Genomic DNA, 21332 nt, shown 5'->3' with positions numbered 1-21332 from the left:
CCATCACTCCTGCCTTCTTTGGGACTTCCTGGACCGAACTCACCCAAGCGCTATCTGATATTGCAAAAGTGATCCCCACATCTAGCAATTTTAAAATTTCTTTCTTTACAACTTCCATCATTAGGGGGTTGAGCCTCCTTTGAGCCTGCCGAACAGGTTTAGCATCCTCTTCCAGTCTGATCCGGTGCATACAGATGGCCGGGATAATCCCTTTAATGTCTGCAATTGTCCAACCTATCGCCTCTTTGTGCTCTCTAAGGACCCGGATCAGTTTCTCCTCCTGGATTTTTGACAGTGCCGATGAGATAATCACCGGGAGTGTCTCGTTGTCACCCAAATATGCATACTTCAGGTGCTCTGGTAAGGGTTTCAACTCCAAAATAGGCGCCTGCACCACCGATGGCAATACCCTCTGGTGAGGTTCGGGAATGAATATAGGTGAAATTTCGTACCTTTTTGTGGAGGATGGCAATGAGTGTAATGCTCCTATCGTGCATTTTAAATCTTCACTCCAATCCACCTCAGGAGTTGTCTCCAACTCGAGGTGCTTGGTCATAGCTACCTCCAACTCATCCCTGCCAACAGTTTCAAACACTTCCTGCACCGCAGGGTCAATAGCACTCACAGAGAAAACTGAGCTAAAGTTGGAGTTTGAGAGATATTCATAGTATCAAAGATATTAAAGTGCACAATTTCCCCATCAAATTCCATAGATAAGGTACCCTTATTAACATCAATTTTTGTTTGTACTGTGCTCATAAAGGGTTTACCTAATAACAAAGGTGAGGGATCGGGTGAGTGATCATCATCCATATCAAGTACATAAAAATCAGCTGGAAATACCAAATCATTAACTTTTACCAACACATCTTCAAACAACCCATCAGGATATGCATTGGTTCGGTCAGCTAATTGAATAATTATTTCAGTTTCTTTTAATGGATCTAGTTTTAGAGAAACATAGATAGATTTAGGCATGACATTAATTGATACTCTTAGATCCAACATGGCCCTTCTAATCACAGTGTTGCCTATCCTACAGGGGATAGTAAACATACATGAGTCTCCGCACTTTGGTGGAAGTTTTCTCTGCAGGACCGCTGACACATTCTCCCCAACAATGACCCTTTCATCTCCCCTCAACCGCGTTCGATTGACACACAAGTCTCTTAGGAACTTCGCATATTTTGGTACTTGCTTGATTGCGTCTAAGAGGGGGATATTTATCTCTACCTTACGAAACACTTCCAAGATCTCCTTCTCCTTATCCTGCTTTTTTGATTTTTCCAACCTGTTAGGAAAAAGAGGCGGGTTAGTTTTAACTGTAATTACTGGGTCTGGAAGTACCTTTGGACCTGCACCATTGCTGTCCTCCCTCTCAAGCTCATTTTCGATCTTTTCCTCATCCTTATCCTTAGGGATCACAGGTTCAAGCCCTTGAATTTCCTTCCCGCTCCTTAGGGTCATTGCGCTCACGTTCTTCGAATTTAATTCAGGCTGAGATGGCAATTTACCTTGGTTTTGGGAATCCAAACGGTTGATTGTTGTGGCCATTTGACTCATCTGATTTCTTATGTCCTGCATTTCGGAGTCCGTCCTTTGCTGATTCTGCGTAATGGTTGCCATCATTTGTTTCATCATCTCCTCCAAAGATGGACCAGAGCTTGGGGGCGGAGGTGGTCGGGATTGGTATTGCTGCTGGTACCCTGGTTGCTTATTTGGCACGAAGTTAGACTGCCTGTTTGGTGCAAAGTTGGGCTGTCTATTTCCTCCATAACTGAAATTCAGGTGGTCCTTCCAGCCGGGATTGTACGTATTCGAGTACGGGTCATAGGGCCTTCTTGGCGCGGGCCCGTGACCAGCCATGTTCACCTGTTCTGCAGTTTCTTCATGAATCATTGGGTACATGTCTGCAGAGTGACCCATACCAGTGCAAACCCCACATACCTTGGCTTGTGATGCATTTTCCACAGCCAGTTGCCTAACAAACGAGGTCAACTCAGTTAGCTGCTGCTGGATAGAGGATGTCTCAACCTCATTCACTTTGCGTACTGGGACATCCTCCCTCGTACCGAACTGTTGTGAATTCTCTGTCATCCCTTCTATTAGCTCTCTTGCTTCCCGAGGGATTTTGTTCACCAGTGCCCCTCCACTTGCAGCATCAATTATGCTCCTGTCTCTGAAAAGAAGCCCCTCATAAAAATACTGTATGAGCAACTGCTCACTTATTTAGTGATGGGGGCACTTGCTGCACAACTTCTTAAACCGCTCCCAATACTCATATAGTGACTCTCTTAGGTGCTGCTTGATCCCGCAAATTTCTTTCCTTAGACTTTCAGCCCTGGACGCAGGAAAATATTTATCTAAAAATTTTTTCTTCAACTGGTCCCACGTGGTGATGCTACCTGGTGGTAGGTAGTATAACCAGTCCTTTGCAGAGTCCTTCAAGGAAAAGGGGAATGCCCTCATTTTTATTTGCTCTTCTGTAACGCCCGGGGGCTTCATACTGTTGCACACGACATCAAACTCCTGCAGATGCTTATAAAGCTCTTCACCTGGTAAACCATGAAAAGAGGGTAAAAGATGAATCAGTCCAGATTTTAGTTCAAATGGAGTGTTATCATTCAAGGTGGGAAAGGTAATGCATAAAGGCTGCTGATTTAAATCAGGAGCAGCCAACTCCCTTAATGTTCGTGCATTAGCCATAGTTCCTTCCTCCTGGTCAGAGTCATTCGAAGTGTCTCCAAACGAATCTGGTGGTTCAACTTCTGGCTCAGGTCTCTGAGATGTAGCACTGGAGTGCTCCTCTCGGAGCTATCTGGTCTCTTTTCTTGTCCTACGCGCAGTCTTCTCTACCTCTGGATCGAAAATTAATTCACCTGTACGAGAAAAACGAGGCATACACTTGAAAAGCATCAGAAAGTTAGATCAAAAATGAATTTAAAAAGAAACAAATAATAACGCCAGTCCCCGGCAACGGTGCCAAAAATTGACAGGGTGTCGAAGTCTGCACAATAATAAAATTAAACCTAATTGCCAGTTAAAATGACCAAAACCCAATTTCAAGTACTGGAGCAGGGACTCTAGGTGTGCAATGGGTTACTTGATTCACCCTATTCCCGAAGAGTTTGATTGATCCGATATACCCGAATGGGATGGTTATTTTTTCACAAATAATTATGAATTTGTAGACAGGGCAAGTAGGGTCGTATCCTCAGGGACTGGGTATATTTGTCTCTTAAGAAATCCAAGGTAACACAAGGGGTGATTTTGTAGGAACGACGACAATCAGATAAATTCAAATAAGGAAATAAAAATAAATAACTAACTAGAAATTAAACCACAATTCACTGAACTTAGAATAACAATAATTAAAGGCCTAAATCAATTAAGACAAGGAAACAATTAAAAATAAAATAAAGTAGGCAACTAAAAGTCAAATGGCAATTCACTAAAATCAAGGTAATATTAATCAAAGATCTAGCCAAGAAGTAACTTCAGCAATGGTTCACCTAATTGATCATCGATGCAAAGGCAATTCCAATTATTTACTGATAAATAGATAATAACTGTCAAACAAGCAATGACAGTCAACCCCTCCTTACTGTGTCGGTGATCAAGGTACGCCCGTTAATCACTGCTCTAATTAGGAAAATAATCCTAGGTACGCCCGTAAGATTTAATTTCCCAATTGCCTTACGTATTAGAGGAGCCCTATTCTAACCAAATAACACACTACTAGGGTTATTTCAGATTAGCCCGCGTATCCCCCATACACAAATCTAATCATGCCAGTTGTCACTATTTCAGGACAATTAAATAATTACGGGTTTAATTGCCCTAGTTGACAATAGATTACCAAATTAACTAATTATCCGGATCCAAGACAATCAATTAATCAAATAACCATAAGCATAGCAATCAAGGAATATGCGAATACCAATAAATAAAAGGAAAAGATTAAATTAAATCGATCTCACAATTTTCTAGGCGAACCAAAGCCTCCGTTGTTTCCTGACTAGATTGGAGAAATTAGTTCATGTTTGGTGAACTAAGTCCACTGGAAATTTTAGCAAAAGTCACTGCCATTGTCTGCATTTTAGGAAGCCGCAATTCGTCGAACAATTAGAAAGTAAATGAAAATCACAGGTAACAATTGAATCTCTTTATTGTTCCTAGCATCCGTAGAGCGAAGCCACTCAAAAGGTACAAGGTGAAAAAGTCAAAGAAGAAAGCCTCCAATCTCCTGACATGCGTGAGAGCAAGCCAAAGGAATTCTAAAGGAAAGAGTTAATGAAATGTTAAGCTAGTACTCCTCATTGTTCTTCTCACAACCGTGGAGAATGCCTACAAAAGGCTAAGAAGAAAAGTCAAAAAGTGGGCCTAAACTACAGGACGAAAAGCTCAAAAAGTGACCGCCGCCCTCATCCGCTGCAATCCCCCCTTTTGTATCTGATGGTCTCCCTTTTGCACTGTGCGGCGGCTCCCAGGGAAAACAAGACATCGGTCAAATGACCGAAAAGGGCTTGTGTCCATTTTTTTCAAAAATGCCCTTGCAAGCCTTCTATTTTATTTTGTTCCCGATGACTGTCAAAATAGCAGTAATTGTGGTAGTTTTGATCTACTCCCTAAAAGAAGTGCAAATTAAGAAAAATGAGTAGAATCCAGCAATTAATCCATATCAAATAAGGTAATAGGGGAAATTAATAATAAAGTAAATGAATAAATTGCAACCTATCACTGTTGCTCAGAGACTGTTCAAAATTGGAAAACTTTAAAAACCACAAGCTGCTTGACATGTCTGGAGTTGAAAATCTCCCTTGTGGAATCCCGAGATTGACACAGCTGCAACATCTTGCTTTACCCAGTATGAAGGAAGACATCCAAGCAGCTGACACTAATGAGGTAACTAGCTGGATGCAAAAGCCTAGTGCGTCGCATTGGTCCTTCTCTATTGTGGATCGAACGGTACCAAACACTAGCAGAGTTTTACTTTCTTATAACGGTTCACTATTTCTTGAATTTCTGGACAGCAATCCTTCTGTATTGGACTCAACCTCAAATCATTTCCATCTCTTTGTTCATCCTTCTGAAGTGGCAAATGGTGTAGGGGACATGCTCTTCCACAAGGATGAATTGGTTTTTAGAGATGTCTATCTATTAACTAGGCATTGCTCTAAATCTCAAGGGCGGTTAGTGGAGATTCATCATCTGAGTGCTTTTTCCGAGTGCATTGAGGCTGTACTTCATAATGCTGAGTATATATTCTTGTTTGATAGTTTGTTTTTCAAATCATTTTCTGATTTAGGTGCTGGCAACATCAAGACGTTGAAAGGTTGTTGGATTGAGGGATGTGAAAATATGGAGTTCGTTATAGAGACAAATGACTTAGTAGACAGTAGCGAACGGGGGATAGAACTTGAGATTTTATGGATTTCAAATGCATCAAGTTTAAGGAGCATATATAGTGAAAACCTGCAGTTGGGGAGCTTTCAGAATCTGAAGTGCTTGTATCTAGATTGTTGCCCAAAGCTGTCGAGTGTTTTCTTTTCATCCCACCTGCTGCAGATGCTTGAAATTCTTCATGTCAGATTTTGTGAGAATTTGGTGGCTTTGTTTGGAGATGATGTAGAAGAGCATAAATTGCCTCATCTAGCTGAAGTTCACCTGTGGGGATTACCAAAGCTGACAAGAATTGGGATTGAATCACCCTTGTTGAGATCTTTAGAAATTGGAGATTGTTCTGTGCTTTTACATGTTAGTTCTCTAACGGATATGCCAGAAAACCTGGTGATAGAGCAGTTATTTGGCACATTTTGCATTGTCATCTTGTTCTAATTTTGGCTATTCATGGTGCTAAGAAAGGAAATTTCACTCATATTTGATATTTGTGTGAATTGTAGGTGGTTAGTATTAAAAATGATATCTTGAGGTGAATTTCCAGAATACTTCTCATTTCAGGGCGTGGTCACGCCTTCAAAGGTAGACATTATCGAAAGCCGGACTCCGGTCCACGTGAACCGCGAGAAGCATGGGATAAAAACTCCAAAATGCTAGCTTTGCTTTTGTTTTCAATCAATTGGGTCACGTTTGAGAAGCTCCTGACGGCGGCTATATAAAGAATAAAAAGGGAGATTCAGAGGCATCAATACCTTAGCTTTAGTTTTCTTTTCCCAGGTCTGTCAGACGCACTTTTTCTCTTTTGTTCTCCGTCAGCCGCAATTAGATTAGCTTTGAGTTTTCTTTTGCTTTTCGGTCAGGCGTATTTCGTTCCTTTAGCTTTTGTCTTGTACGGCTTTGACTCCTGGGTTGTTACTCTTGTTTGAGACAATTCGCGTTGGTTTTCTGCTTTGCGATTGCGACCCCAATTCTTCAGCAAATAATTGAATGAACTCAATTAAACCACGCGGGATTGACACGATGAGGAACGGCTAATTTTCTCCTCTACCCAAAGGTTGACGCGAAGACGCGGTCCATAATATCTGTGAGATCTAATCGAATCTTCATTATTTCTCCCAATTTATTGCTATTCGTGCGTTTCCTGAATTAATTGTTCATGGGTATTTTATTAATTGAATATCAACGGCCGGGTATTTGATTTAATTTAATAGTCTACTGTCACGTTAATTAAATAGAATCCGTAATTGTTCATTTAGTTAACACCTCGTGGCAACCACCATAATTGGTTTTATGATGGGAAAACGCAAGATCTAACTTAAATAAACCCTCTTAGCGTGTTTATTGGTTAGGGTTGGGTTCTTCTAGCTTTAATGCAATTGGGTAATTAAATTCCTACTGTCGTACCTAGGGTTGTTATCTGGTTAGGGAAGCAATCAATGGCCGTACCTTGACTGTCGAAAAGGTAAGGAAGAACTGGTTGTCAGAGCTTATTGATAACTATAACCAACCTAGTGATGAATGGGTGAAATATCTTTGCATCGATGATCATTTAATTGAACCGTGCCTGAGCAGTTGAATCTTTGGGTAGAATTTTATTAATTGCTATTTTTAGTGAATTGTGCTTTGTGAGTTGGTTTTGAATTTAGTTTGCTTTATTGTTATTGTTATTTTTCATTTACCTCCCATTAAAAATCCCCCCATTCTATTGATTTGGAAAGAAATAATTTCCTACCCGCTCCCTGTGGAATCGACCCTACTTGCCATTGTACGCAAAATTAATATTTTTATAGACAAATCTGGTATATCGGATCAAGCAAACTCTTCGGAAACAGGGTGAATCAAGTAACCCATTGCACACCTAGAGTCTCTGCTCCAGTACTTGGATTTGTTTTATAATTATTTAATTGAGGTGGTAATTAGGACCTTTTAGTAATTATTATTGCACAGATTCGCCACCTGTCAATTTTTGGCGCCGTTGCCGGGGAGTTGGCGTTTGGATTATTTGTTTCTTTTCAAATTCAGTTTTTATTTTATTCTATTTTTCTTGGTATTTTTGCTAGTTTATGCCCCGTTCTTCTCGCACAGGTGAATTAGTATACGATCCTGAGGTTGAGAAGGCAGCGCGTAGGCGGAGGCAAGAGACCAAGAGGCGAAAAGAAGAGCCCTTATTTATTGCAAACGAGTCGGTAGAAGACGAAGTAAGTATGGCCAACACCCAAACATTAAGGGAGCTGGCTGCCCCGGAGCTGACTCACCAGCCCTTATGCATCACATTCCCCACTCTGGCTGAGAATACTGCTTTCGAACTGAAGTCGGGGCTGATTCACCTCTTACCTTCTTTCCATGGTCTTTCTGACGAAGAACCCCACAAACACGTTAAGGAGTTCGAGGTGGTTTGCTCTAGTATGAAATCTCTTGGGGTCACTGAAGAGCAAATTAGACTGAGAGCCTTTCCTTTCTCCCTTAAGGATGCAGCAAAGGATTGGTTGTACTACCTACCAACAGGTAGTATTACCACATGGGCACAGTTGAAAAAGAAATTTTTGGAAAAATTCTTCCCTGCATCTCGAGCTGCTAGCCTGAGAAAGGAGATTTGCAGCATTAAGCAATACCCTGGAGAATCCCTATATGACTATTAGGAGAGGTTCAATAAGTTGTACACTAGATGCCCGCAGCATCAAATTAGTGAACAACTATTGATCCAATACTTCTATGAGGGACTACAGACGTCTGACAGGAGTATCATTGATGCAGGAAATGGGGGAGCATTAGCGAACAAAACACCAAGGGAAGCATGGCTACTCATTGAGTCGATGGCAGAAAATTCTCAACAGTTTGGCTTCCGTGAGAGCAACCCTACCCGTAGGGTCAACGAGGTAGAGACGTCGTCCATTCAGCAGCAGATGTCGGAGCTGACATCTTTTGTACGACAATTAGCCGTGGGAAACATGCATCAAGCAAAGGCCTGTGGAATGTGCACAAATGTGGGCCACCCCACTGACTCATGCCCTATGTTGCAAGAGAATGGGGCTGAACAAGTGAACATGGCTAGAGGCGTGCCCGCGCCTCAAAGACCGTACGACCCATACTCCAACACGTACAACCCTGGTTGGAGAGATCAGCCCAATTTCAGCTATGGTAATAGGCCACAAAATGCATTCCCCAATCGTCCACCAGGATTTCAGCAACCTTGGCAACAAAAGTCCCAACCCTCGTTCTCCAATTCAAGAAGTTCTTTGGAGGAAATTATCAAGAGTTTGGCCACGACTACCACTCAACTCCAGCAAGAGACTAGAACCCTAGTCACGACCACTGCTCAACTCCAGCAAGAGACTAGGTCCTTGGTCGCGAGCACTACTCAGTTTCAACAGGACACCAAAGCAGGCATGAAAGATATGGAGACTCGCATGAGTCAAATGGCAACTGCCATTAATCGCCTAGAGTCCCACGCTTATGGGAAATTGCCATCGCAACCTGAGGTAAACCCCAGAAATGTAAGTGCCATGACATTAAGGAGTTGCAAGGAGGTGGAGGGATCTAAGTTGACGATTTCGAAAAGCAAAAGTGAGGAGCAGATAGAAAAAGGGAATTGAAGAGGAAGGGCGCATTCGCGAAGAGTCTCAGGTAACATCTATTCCTTCGATCCCTATTAAATCTAATCTAGCTCCTTTTCCTTGCAGGTTGGAAAAGACAAAGAGGGCAGAAAAGAAAAAAGAAATCCTGGATGTCTTCCGCAAAATTCAAGTAAACATCCCCCTATTGGACGCGATCAAGCAGATACCCAAGTACCCAAAGTTCTTGAAAAACTTGTGCGTTAACAAAAGAAAGTTAAGGGGTGATGAAAGAGTGATGGTAGGAGAGAATGTATCAGCTGTACTTCAAAGGAAACTCCCACCCAAATGCGGAGATCCAGGTATGTTTACTATCCCCTGTAAGATTGGCCATTCTAATATCAAAAATGCCATGATAGATTTAGGGGTTTCTATTAATGTGATGCCTAAATCAATCTATGATTCCCTAAATTTATGACCTTTAAAAGAAACGGGGATAATAATTCAATTGGCTGATCATACATGTGCTTATCCGGATGGGATAGTTGAGGATGTTTTAGTGCAAGTAGATGGATTAATTTTTCCTGCTAATTTTTATGTGCTTTACATGGATGATAGAAGTGCCTCAAATCCATCACCCATTATATTAGGAAGACCATTTTTGAGTACTGCCCAGACTAAAATTGATGTTAGTAAGGGTACTCTCACGATGGAATTTGATGGAGAAATAGTCCATTTTAATATTTTTGATATAATGAAACATCCTGTTAACTCTCATTCTGTGTTTGCTATGTATACCACTGATCCCTCTGTGCAAGAATTTTCTAAGTTTGCTTGTAGGGGTAAATTCAAGATTGCTGCGAACAAGTCCTATAGGATGAAAGCAATTCATGATGTGAAAATGGAGAGAAAATTTAGGAAAAAGGTTGCACTCAATGGCCACATGAATCCCGGAGGAGGGCCGCCAATTACAAGAAAGATTCAATTACATCCAAACTAAAGAGTGGTGTTATGTCTAGCCAAAGACATTAAAGAAAGGCGCTACTTGGGAGGCAACCCAAGGCTTCTTTTGTTTTTAGTTTTCTTATGTTTTTGAAATTTTTGTTAAATGTTAGTGTCATTTAGTGGATTGTTGTTTTGTGACAGGAAGCTGGCAGTTAGACATGCCTACGCTAGGTGGTCATGTCTAAGGAATGAAGTTTTGGAATTGACGGTCAGAAGACTATAGCTTCCAAGGCGTGCCCACGCCTTCCTGCCTTTGCGCCAACGACAGTCAAAGATTGACCAGGATCATCTCTAATCCCACTTTCTACTTTTCTCTTTTCTTGTCTTGTATGGTCTTATCAATTTCCATTGTTTCAGCTTCTACTTTTCAATTTTCTTTATTTTGTCTTAGTCCAAGGTTTCCCCTTTGTCTACCGTTGCTAGAAACTCTCTCTCTCTCCTCCTTGCGCCATTCATCGCACGTCGCTGCCCGCCCCACCGTCACTATCTCTCTTATCAGACAGCTTTCTTTGCTCACATTGGATTCCAGCCACCTCACCCTCCTCCGCCTTAGTGTCTCACTGCACCCTCTCGGTGGTCAGGGAAGTTTCTCTCCTTTTCTCCTTATACTTCATTCATCTTTTCTACATTGAGGACAATGTAGGTATTAGGTGTGGGGGGATGGCTTCCATTATTATCTCCTTTTGCTTTGCTTTTAAAACAAAAAAAAAAGAGAAACACAAAAAAAAAAGGAGAGAAAAGGGGAAGAGTTTCGACACTTGCACAGTGGAAATGGCAAATGAAAATGCCTTGCTCGTGAAATTTCTCTGATGAAACGTTGTGGTTATATGGTGGATATCGGACATTCTCTTGACACACTACACCCTATTTTTACCTTCTTATCCCGCCTTTTACCTAAACCCCATTACAACCTTATGAAAGTCCCTTTGATTTGTGTATTTAGTTCACTTTTGAGTGGTGGAGATATGATAAATGTGCAAGCCTATGGTAATGCCATTCTGTGATGTTGATTTGAGCGTTCCTAGTATTCATATATTTTCTTTGAATTACAACCTGTCCGGTGTGTTCTCATTTTGGCGACACTGTCAGGGATCAAAGGTGCTTGTGTTAGTATAGCTTATTGCATGACCTTTGCTCTTTCGGTTGCATTTCTGAGCTCCGAATTGCTTGAGGGCAAGCATTGTCTAGGTGTGGGGGGATTTGATAGAGCAGTTATTTGGCACATTTTGCATTGTCATCTTGTTCTAATTTTGGCTATTCATGGTGCTAAGAAAGGGAATTTCACTCATATTTGATATTTGTGTGAATTGTAGGTGGTTAGCATTAAAAATGATATCTTGAGGTGAATTTCCAGAAGACTTCTCATTTCAGGGCGTGGCCACGCCTTAAAAGGTAGACATTACTGAAAGCCGGACTCCGGTCCACGTGAACCGCGAGAAGCATGGGATAAAAACTCCAAAAGGCTAGCTTTGCTTTTGTTTTCAATCAATTGGGTCACGTTTGAGAAGCTCCTGACGGCGGCTATATAAAGAATAAAAAGGGAGATTCAGAGGCATCAATACCTTAGCTTTAGTTTTCTTTTCCCAGGTCTGTCAGACGCTCTTTTTCTCTTTTGTTCTCCGTCTGCCGCAATTAGATTAGCTTTGAGTTTTCTTTTGCTTTTCGGTTAGGCGTATTTCGTTCCTTTAGCTTTTGTCTTGTACGGCTTTGACTCCTGGGTTGTTACTCTTGCTTGAGACAATTCGCGTTGGTTTTCTGCTTTGCGATTGCGACCCCAATTCTTCAGCAAATAATTGAATGAACTCAAATAAACCACGCGGGATTGACACGATAAGGAGCGGCTAATTTTCTCCTCTACCCAAAGGTTGACGCGAAGGCGCGGTCCATAATATCTGTGAGATCTAATCGAATCTTCATTATTTCTCCCAATTTATTGCTATTCGTGCGTTTCCTGAATTAATTGTTCATGGGTTTTTTATTAATTGAATATCAACGGCCGGGTATTTGATTTAATTTAATAGTCTACTGCCACGTTAATTAAATAGAATCCGTAATCGTTCATTTAGTTAACACCTCGTGGCAACCACCATAATTGGTTTTATGATGGGGAAACGCAAGATCTAGCTTAAATAAACCCTCTTAGCATGTTTATTGGTTAGGGTTGGGTTCTTCTAGCTTGAATGCAATTGGGTAATTAAATTCCTACGGTCGTACCTAGGGTTGTTATCTGGTTAGGGAAGCAATCAATGGTTGTACCTTGACTGTCGAAAAGGTAAGGAAGAACTGGTTGTCAGAGTTTATTGATAACTATAACCAACCTAGTGATGAATGGGTGAAATATCTTTGCATCGATGATCATTTAATTGGACCGTGCCTGAGCAGTTGAATCTTTGGGTAGAATTTTATTAATTGCTATTTTTAGTGAATTATGCTTTGTGAGTTGGTTTTGAATTTAGTTTGCTTTATTGTTATTGTTATTTTTCATTTACCTCCCATTAAAAATCCCCCCATTCTATTGATTTGGAAAGAAATAATTTCCTACCCGCTCCCTGTGGAATCGACCCTACTTGCCATTGTACGCAAAATTAATATTTTTATAGACAAATCTGGTATATCGGATCAAGCAAACTCTTCGGAAACAGGGTGAATCAAGTAACCCATTGCACACCTAGAGTCTCTGCTCCAGTACTTGGATTTGTTTTATAATTATTTAATTGAGGTGGTAATTAGGACCTTTTAGTAATTATTATTGCACAGGTTTGGCACCTGTCACCTGGAGGTGCTCAAGGTCAGATTCTGTGACAACTTGGAAGCTATATTTGTTGGCATGACATCTGAAAATTTCATACTGCAAAGCTTACATACAGTTCATCTTTGGGGTTTACCAATGCTGGTCGGCATTGGTGCCAGATTGCCACCTCTGCAGAAGTACATTATCAAGGACTGTCCCAAACTAGCTCTCCCGGTGTCATGATTGGCCAGCTCTTTACCCACATCGCAGGATTTGTATGGCATAATTTCCTGGCAAATGCTAAAGGGAAGATGTTAGCTGCACTGTGAATGGTAGAGGAATGTATTCTTAACATGGTACAAGCTGTTCCAAACCAGATTGCTTTGTTTGCTATTAACGTGGGCAGGAATTGTCCCAAACTAGATTTCTTTGTTTGCTATTAACACATTTGTGGTGAAATTTTGGAGCATTGTAAATTATTTTAGAGTTTTTGAGTGCTTTCATTATTTTGTCTAAACCAATTTAGGTAATTCCTGGTCTCAACATATTTAAAAGATTTTTTTCTCATTAATATTAAAAAAATATTTCTTCTGTTAACATACCTTGGGTGTAATTTAGGAGCATTATAAATTGTTTTAGATTTTATAGTTAATTTTTCTGAATCGATAGCATGCAAGCTAAGGTAGTTTCACCCATAATTTTGTCTTTAAATTGCACTAATAGTAAGTTTTGTGACTAGCTATTATACTATTTTATGCATATAATCACAATATGTTGGCGTATTTCTTTTAGTCATTTCAAGTCGAAATTTGGTTGAAAATAAGTTTGAAAATGATGATATGTGAGAGATCGAACTTATATTATTTGTGGAAGAATGCAAAACACCGAAAAAAAGGGGCAAAAAAAATGTCAAACACGAGGAACCAAGGTGCATGACCTTAGTAGTGAGGGGAGGACTCGACTAGTGTAAAACTAGTTAAATTTAACTTGCCCGATTTTCCTATTTCAAATGCATGATTTCTTTTAACATCACAAACTGCTTGTCTTTTGAGTAGTAAATTTAGTTCCTTCCATTAAAGGGACCCCAAGAGCCTGACGTGAGAGTTCACGATTCTCACTTTTATTTTTCACAATTCTCAGTTCTTATGCTTAGATTTGTCCTTGTTAGATATCACTCCATATTCCTTCACCTTTATTTTATTCAAGCAGTTAAAAAAGTATTCTTTCACTACTTCTTCTTGACACCTTGTACATTCTGCACTATTTGTACAATAACCCTTAAAAGTCTAATTATTTACAATAATTATCACTTTTTCTCATCCGATAAAAATTTCTCCAATCAAATTCTCTTTTCCTGCCATTCACATGAAGAAACTAAACTAAAGAGAGAATAAACAAATTTAAACAAGGGATAATTTCAGAAATCTCCCCTGAGTTTTTTGACAATTTCATTCGACTCTCTTGAAGTTTACATAATTACAGAGACCTCTCTTGGTGTGATTAAAAAGACTACAATATCCCTCATTAATTGTCAACTCATTTAAAAACTCTATCAAATATTAAATATCTCTCATCTATTATCAACCAATAATTCAAACTATAGTCATTCCCATTTAACTATCTTTCTTCTTCTTTCTATATCTATTTTTCTTTCAAACTCATTTATTTAATATTATTAACAAAATGTGTACTGTTGCCATTAATAAAATTACCATACACACCAAACCACCAATACTTACCTATCGTGGTATCTATTCCTAATTCTCAATTTTTCATTATTATTAAATAGTTTCCTTGCCCCCATTTTTGTTTCCAATTTTTGATAAGCATTGGTAAATTGAAATTGTCAAAAAACAAATTGAGTACTAATTTCATTGTGAAACTAGATGGAGATGAAGATAATGACAATGATAAAAAAAATTAAATATAGGAAGTTGAATAGGAACTAAATAAAAGTTATTTTTATATGTTGCCATAAAAAAAGTGTTCTTGGTATATATTTATAAATGCATTGTGTTTCTATTTTTTATTTACAATTATTGACGTTATTCCTATAGAGAGAATTTGATTGATTTTGAACTCTATACCAATGGAGTATATTGGATATTGATATTAGTAGTGATGATTTAATTTATTTTGTATTAAAAAGGTGGCAACCATGGAATTAAAATTTAGGGATATCGATGAATATTGTTGTGTATTAAATAAAATCTAATATTGATATGAGATTGTAGGTGAGTTTTTGGGTATCTGATTTAGCATTTATAGTTGATACAATGGCCTACATCATAAATTTTTAGGTAAAAGAGAAATATTAAAATAGAGATAAGTGTTCATTTAACGGTGATTTAGATATTGATGAGTAGGTAATAGTGATAACAAATAAAGATAAATGAAATAGAGACTATAAACCATTTTTTTCCTTTACATTTTTGTTGTGAATTATAACCTAAGGGCATTATAGGAATTTTGAGAAAAAATATTACCTTTTGGGCCTAAAATGTTACTTAAATAGTGAAAATTGGGGAGGTAAGTGTAATTTTTAGAATTTGAGAGGAGCTTTTTGCAACTGTCAAAAACCTCAGGGGAGGTATTTGAAATTAACCCTTTAAACAAATAAAGGAAGTATGCTTGGAATACCATAGAGAAAAAGATTAGATAAAGTCAATGCAAATCAGGCAAGAGAGACAAAAGAACAAATGAAATCATATGTTGCTTGGTACTATAGGAAAGAAAGTAGCATCAAACATAAATTGGTTATTTCAAAATTGTCATTTTGCTATCTTCAAGTAAAGAATAACAAACTACCATCGCGTATGAATCTGGAAGAAATGAAGGCTAAGAAAGCAAAACTAATTGTATTTGTAGTCTCTAATTATTTCAAAATTTTGTTTTATCCATTGAACTTGTTTGTGTCGATTCATCCATTAAGTTTCAAAATATGCATTATTAACTCGATCAGCTTGTCAGTTAGCTCTGTTTGGATTATAAATTATTTGAGATATTTTTACTATAGCACTTTTTGCGATGTGATGTATGTGAGATGAAAAGGTAATTGGGAAGATAAAAAGGTGTGTTGAAAATTGTAATGATGCTATAAACAAATAAATTTTGGCTAATAATTCTCTATCCAAACGATCATCTTTAACAGAAGTAAATACTAATGAGATGCACACCATCTCAAAAAAAATCCATATCAAACAATCATTTCAAAGTTTTATTTTACCAATTGGACCTTATGTCTTTTTGTTTTTATGTCATTTCACCCGCTGAACTTCTAAATATATTCCATGATTTCTAGAAAATAGAAAATTTGTCCTTGGATGATGGTATACGTGTGACATGTAGTTAGGTAGCATAAATGAAGAGAATGACCAATACAAAGAACATTAGTTATAAGTCAATGGAAGAAATTGACATTTTCAACAAAAAAAAAAAAAAATCAATGGACAAAGTAAAATTTTGAAACACGTTGCGGAGCTCAAGCACATACGTGAACTTTGTACTTTATTCTCTTGCTTTTGAAATGATACATTTTGGTCCCTACGTTTTTCTTTTTCTTTTTTTTTTTTTTGTACCTTTTCACGTCTCTTACTCTTAAAATAATAATTTGGTCCATCACATGTCCAAAATACACCAAAATGCTTGATCTTAAGAATAGGGAACTAAAAAAGTACAAAAGTAATTACATGTAACTGGCATGATTTTCCCATTTCGAATGCATTATTTCTTTTAACATCACAAACTTTCAAAGACATAAAAAATAAAATCAAGTAAGAAATGAAATGCATAATATGAACCTTGTTTTCTTGATTGGTCTAATTTTTAATTCCTCAATTAAAAAGAGCCCTAGTTCCTGAGGTGGAAGATTTCACGATTTTCACTACACTACTACTCCAAATTTGCCTTATTAGATATCGCTCTCCACATTCATTTAGCTTATTTTTTTCAAGCAATAAAAAATCATCTTTCACTATTTCTTCTTGGTACCTTATAGATTCTATACAATTTGCACTATAACTCTTGCAAGTCTAATTGTTTTAAAAAATTCTCACTTTTTTTTCGTCCAATAAAATTTTTTTCAATCATATTCTCTTTTCCCAACAAGTTACATGAAGAACCTAAAGTCAAAAAGAGAATATACAAATTTAAACAAGTAAAGGAAGTTTGGCTAGAATGCTAGAATACCGTAGAGAAAAGAGTAAATAAAGGCAATGTAGAATAGCCAAAAGAGACAAGAGGAACGCATGGAATCATACCTTGCTTTTGTAATCAAGTCAATCAAAGTACCAACAAACATAAATTGATTATTTCAGGATTGTTATTTTGCTACCTTTAGGTAAAGAATAATAAGTTGCCTTTGAATATGAACTTGGACTAAGTGAAGACTAAGGAACCAATTCAATCGTATTTGTAGACACCAAGTTATTTCAGAATTTTGTTTTGCCCGCCCAATGAATATGTTTACCCGTGAATTTATCCATTAAATTTCAAATTATGCACTTTTTGGTCATTTAGTCAGTTTGCTTGTATCATCTTTGACAGAAGCAATTATACAATTGAGCTAGATTCGCACACCATCTTGGAGCATAATCCCTCCTTGCCCAATGCCAGCACATTTTTTCAAAAAATTTCCTGTCACCAAATCATTTCAAAGTTTTATTTCAGCTACTGAATTTTGTGTAATTTTCTTTTTATGTCATTTTATCCACTGAAATTCAAATACATAAATATACTCACGGTAATGTTGTACAGGGGACATTTAATTACACATGATGAATGAAAGGAATGACCGAAAAGAAAAAACATTTGAAAGTAAATGGGTGAAATTGACAAAGTAAAATTTTGGTGCGGTTTCAGGTTTTTAACCTTTTTAAGTTCCTTACTTTTAAAATGATACTTTTGGGGAAAAAAAAAAAGGTTCAATGGACAAAGTAAAATTTTGGTGCGGTTTGAAGATCTATTGTGCAAACTTGAACTTTTGTACATTAGTTCCTCGCTTTTGAAATGATAAATACACCATCACACCTGTAAAATACACCATTTTGTCCGAAAATTCATTTTTGGTCACATACTCAATTTGTGATTTTGACATAATTTAGATCAAAACTCAAACTATAGTGCTTGAGGCACTTAAGTTGACTTTCCAAATTCTAGAGTGTAATTCTGAAAGCTGGGAAATTTTCCAGCTCGATTGGTATCTTTGTACAAAATATTTTGACAAGGTAAATGTAAAATGATCAATTTTATGTTTAAAATTTAACTTGAGATGATTTCAATGGAATGAAATTATGCCAAAAGCAATTAAAGAAAAGAATAAACAAAGGCAGCGTAAATTAACCAAAAGGAACCAAAAAGAATGTATGGAATCATATGTTTCTTGTGTATTCTGGTTATAAAAAAGTTGTCATTTTATGTGGTAGGACACATTCACCACCAATCATTCTTTTCTGCTTCTTATTTTGCCCTCTAATTTCAAAGTCTTTCAATAACCATACCAGACACAAGATCCTAATAGTTATTAGACATATGGAAGAAAAACAACTTAACCATTTCAGTCATGAGGAACACCCTCTCATCCTGAGTGAGTTGCGGAAGGAAAACGACGACGGTAGTATTGATCGAAAGTTTGTAGTCTGTTATGGGTGTCAGGAGCAAATCTTGGATCCTGCAGCGTACTGTTGCTTTGCTTGTCATTTCTTTCTTCACAAAAGATGTGCGGAGCTTCCTCGACAAATTAGGCATCCGATGCATTCTCAGCATGACTTAGTCCTCCTTGGGAAGCCACCTTATTATTCTCGTAGTTGTATCTGTGATGCGTGTGGCCAAGATGATTGGAAGTTTTTCACCTACCACTGTTCCTTGTGCGAATTTGATCTCGATGTGTCGTGTGCTATTTTGGATCAGCCGGAAATTTTGGAGCCGCGGGAAATTGAGCTCGATTGTCATCACCACCGTCTTATACAACTAGAAAAACCTGCTTCTTTCTTGTGTGATGCTTGCGGTAAGGTTGATGAAGATTCATCATATCTGTGCACTATTTGTCCATTTTGGATCCACAAAAAATGCGCCTTGCGACCAACAACTGTGAAGCACAAGGATCATAATCACCCACTCCATCTGGCTTATTCTCTTCCGTCTGACTACCGTAAATTTTCACAACAATGCTCTGTTTGTTGGAAAAAGGTACGTCTGCGTGATTGGGTCTATTATTGCGGTCCTTGCAGATACTTCGTCCACATTACATGCGTTGTGATCTCTCAAAAGGATGAAGAGCAGCTAAGTGAAGATAATGAATATCCTATCTCGTAAGAGCTTTTCTTTGTCTTGCTTGCTATTGTTAACGCAATGGTTGATTCTTTAGCGCCTTTTTCCCCTAAAAAAATTTAGTTTTTTGCCCTTTTACCATAATCATGATGAAATATTTTTTGGCATTCTATCCTCTGAATTTCTTGTCTTATGGGTTGTTAGAGGAGAACAAGATCAAAATGTGGTGAAACTACCATCTAGTAACGCGGCTCAGGAATTGATCGCCCGTTTTCTTCTCAGGGAAGATGAGATGAGTAGCAGTAATGACTCAGACAAATCGAATATTCCAGAAAAGATATTTCTGATATCGCACAGGAAGCATCCGCTTGTTCTTTCAGAGAAAGTACAAAACTTAGATGAGATAAAGAGTACTACTAGTGACGATCAGGAAGAAGCAAAAGCATTATTGTTAGTATGTGACGTGTGCATTGAACCTATTTGCTCATCTGATGATCTTCAATACTATGCTTGTGCCGAGTGTGGTTACTTTGTCCATTTAACTTGTTCTAAGCTTCCCCCTGAATTGCACATTCCAAAGCATCCCCAGCACCCATTCTCCTTGACTTGTAAATCGAGTGAAGTTGGTCGTTTTATATGCGGGGCATGTCATTGGTGGACCAATGCTGCCTGTTATAATTGCAAACCTTGTGAACTAAGCATTTGTATCAAGTGTGCGAGTGCTAGCATGATCACTAGTAGTGTCAAGCACGATGGTCACAAGAAGCACCTCTTGACTCAATTTCACAGTTCAGATCCCATACATTGCACAGCATGCGACTTCCTAAGTGGTGGTTTTCGGTTTGCTTGTGAGGATTGCCATTTCTATGTGTGCTATGACTGTGCTCTGCTGCCCCCTACAACCACACAGAGATGGGACAAGCACCCACTTCTCCTGATATATCCTCCGTATTTTGAGCATTCTGAGGAATTCTACTGTGTGCTCTGTGAAAGAGAAATCAACCCAAATTGTTGGATGTATCACTGCCGTGAATGCGACTACTCATTGCATCCACTGTGCGTTCCCCAAATTGGAACGTTCAGACGTAAGAAATATGGACGCTCCCTAAATGTGAATAATCATTCTCATCCTCTCACTCACGTTCCCGAAGCAAAATACAAATCCTTTTGTGGGAGCTGCGACAACAAGAGGTTGGATTGGAAACCGGCTTTCGAATGCGAATCTTGCAGATTTTATCTCTGCCCAGATTGTGCTTTCAAAAAGGAATTGACTTATTGATGATGAAGAAGAATAACACTTTCGTGTTTTTGTAACTGATTTTCACTTATATATTTATGAATTACTTGGATGTTCAAATAAAGTCATTAGTCAACTTGCAGATCACACTAGTTTTTTGGTGTTGTCTTTTGTTAATCTATTATTTCCATAATTTATGCAACAGATCTCGTTTTAATACCCCAATAATTGGTAATTGCACTAGCCATCTTTCTTTCCTATCCGAGCCACTCAATATTTAATAAAATACAATAAGAATAAAAGGTAAAGATAATTGATTAAAAAGTTCAAATGAAATGTTATTTCAAGCATGAAAATGCAATTATTAACTTCCACTATATGTATAAGGTATAGAACTTTCTGATTATTCTTTGAAGGATTGTTGTTCTTTTTCCTTTTGTTTCTTCGTTTTTCATTTTATATATAGATAAATATAGATACAGCATTTACATGCTTAGAATTGAAGTTAATTTGAAACAAATCTCTATACTTGCATTATGGAATTAACATTACAAATTTTCCCAAAGAGAGACAACTTCCCCACTTTCAAATTCCTCCATTGCCATTTCTACTAGCTAAATTTCAAATTTCAACAATGCATCAAAGAGGAGTGTTGCTGGAGGTTCAACTTCCAGATTTTATATTGTTATGTCAAAGTTTTTTTTTTATTTAATGTCAAAGTTATCCTTCTCTAGTTGATTTGTAACTTAGACTTGAAATTGAAAGGAGAATTTTTGTCATCTTTACAAAAATTGCTGGGAAATAAAATTGGAATAATGGCAGCATCATTTACCTTAGGCCAAAATTGGAGATTTTGGAAGAGTATGAGACAATTGGAGATTTTTCATTCATACTTGTCTACACTGAATATTCCGACTAATCATAGTTTCAAGTATCTTATCACTTTGATAAGATTTTAGCCAACAACCTGAGTTTATGCTTGTAGCCGCATGTCATCTCAAAGCAAAAAAAAAAAAAAAAAAAAAAGGATTAAGTCATGTTATTTGATTTGGGTGATTTCACAAAATATTACTTATTCTGTTTAATGATAGTTTCAAGTAATTTATCACTTGCATAAATGATTTTAGCCAACAAAACCTAA

At 37.8% G+C, this 21332-nt stretch overlaps 1 protein-coding gene and 2 non-coding genes across 3 annotated transcripts; 2 read left to right on the top strand and 1 right to left on the bottom strand.

Annotated features, from left to right (window-relative positions):
• The first annotated feature begins 2227 nt into the window (after nucleotides 1-2227).
• On the top strand, nucleotides 2228-2334 carry LOC113705100 (small nucleolar RNA R71). Its single transcript, XR_003451748.1, has one exon. It is a non-coding gene; the product is annotated as a small nucleolar RNA R71 (small nucleolar RNA).
• Nucleotides 2335-7976: 5642 nt separating this feature from the next.
• Nucleotides 7977-8083, bottom strand: LOC113705102 (small nucleolar RNA R71). Its single transcript, XR_003451750.1, has one exon. It is a non-coding gene; the product is annotated as a small nucleolar RNA R71 (small nucleolar RNA).
• A 10008-nt stretch (nucleotides 8084-18091) lies between these two features.
• LOC113703207 (uncharacterized) lies at nucleotides 18092-20233 on the top strand. The gene is made up of 2 exons (XM_027224497.2): nucleotides 18092-18995; nucleotides 19159-20233. Exons 1-2 carry the CDS (start codon nucleotides 18217-18219, stop codon nucleotides 20231-20233), a joined length of 1854 nt encoding a protein of 617 aa, XP_027080298.1. The 5' UTR covers nucleotides 18092-18216.
• Nucleotides 20234-21332: the final 1099 nt, after the last annotated feature.

This window comes from Coffea arabica, chromosome 8e (assembly GCF_036785885.1).
Source record: "Coffea arabica cultivar ET-39 chromosome 8e, Coffea Arabica ET-39 HiFi, whole genome shotgun sequence".
NCBI lineage: Eukaryota > Viridiplantae > Streptophyta > Magnoliopsida > Gentianales > Rubiaceae > Coffea > Coffea arabica.
This window is presented reverse-complemented; position numbering and strand designations above follow the sequence as displayed.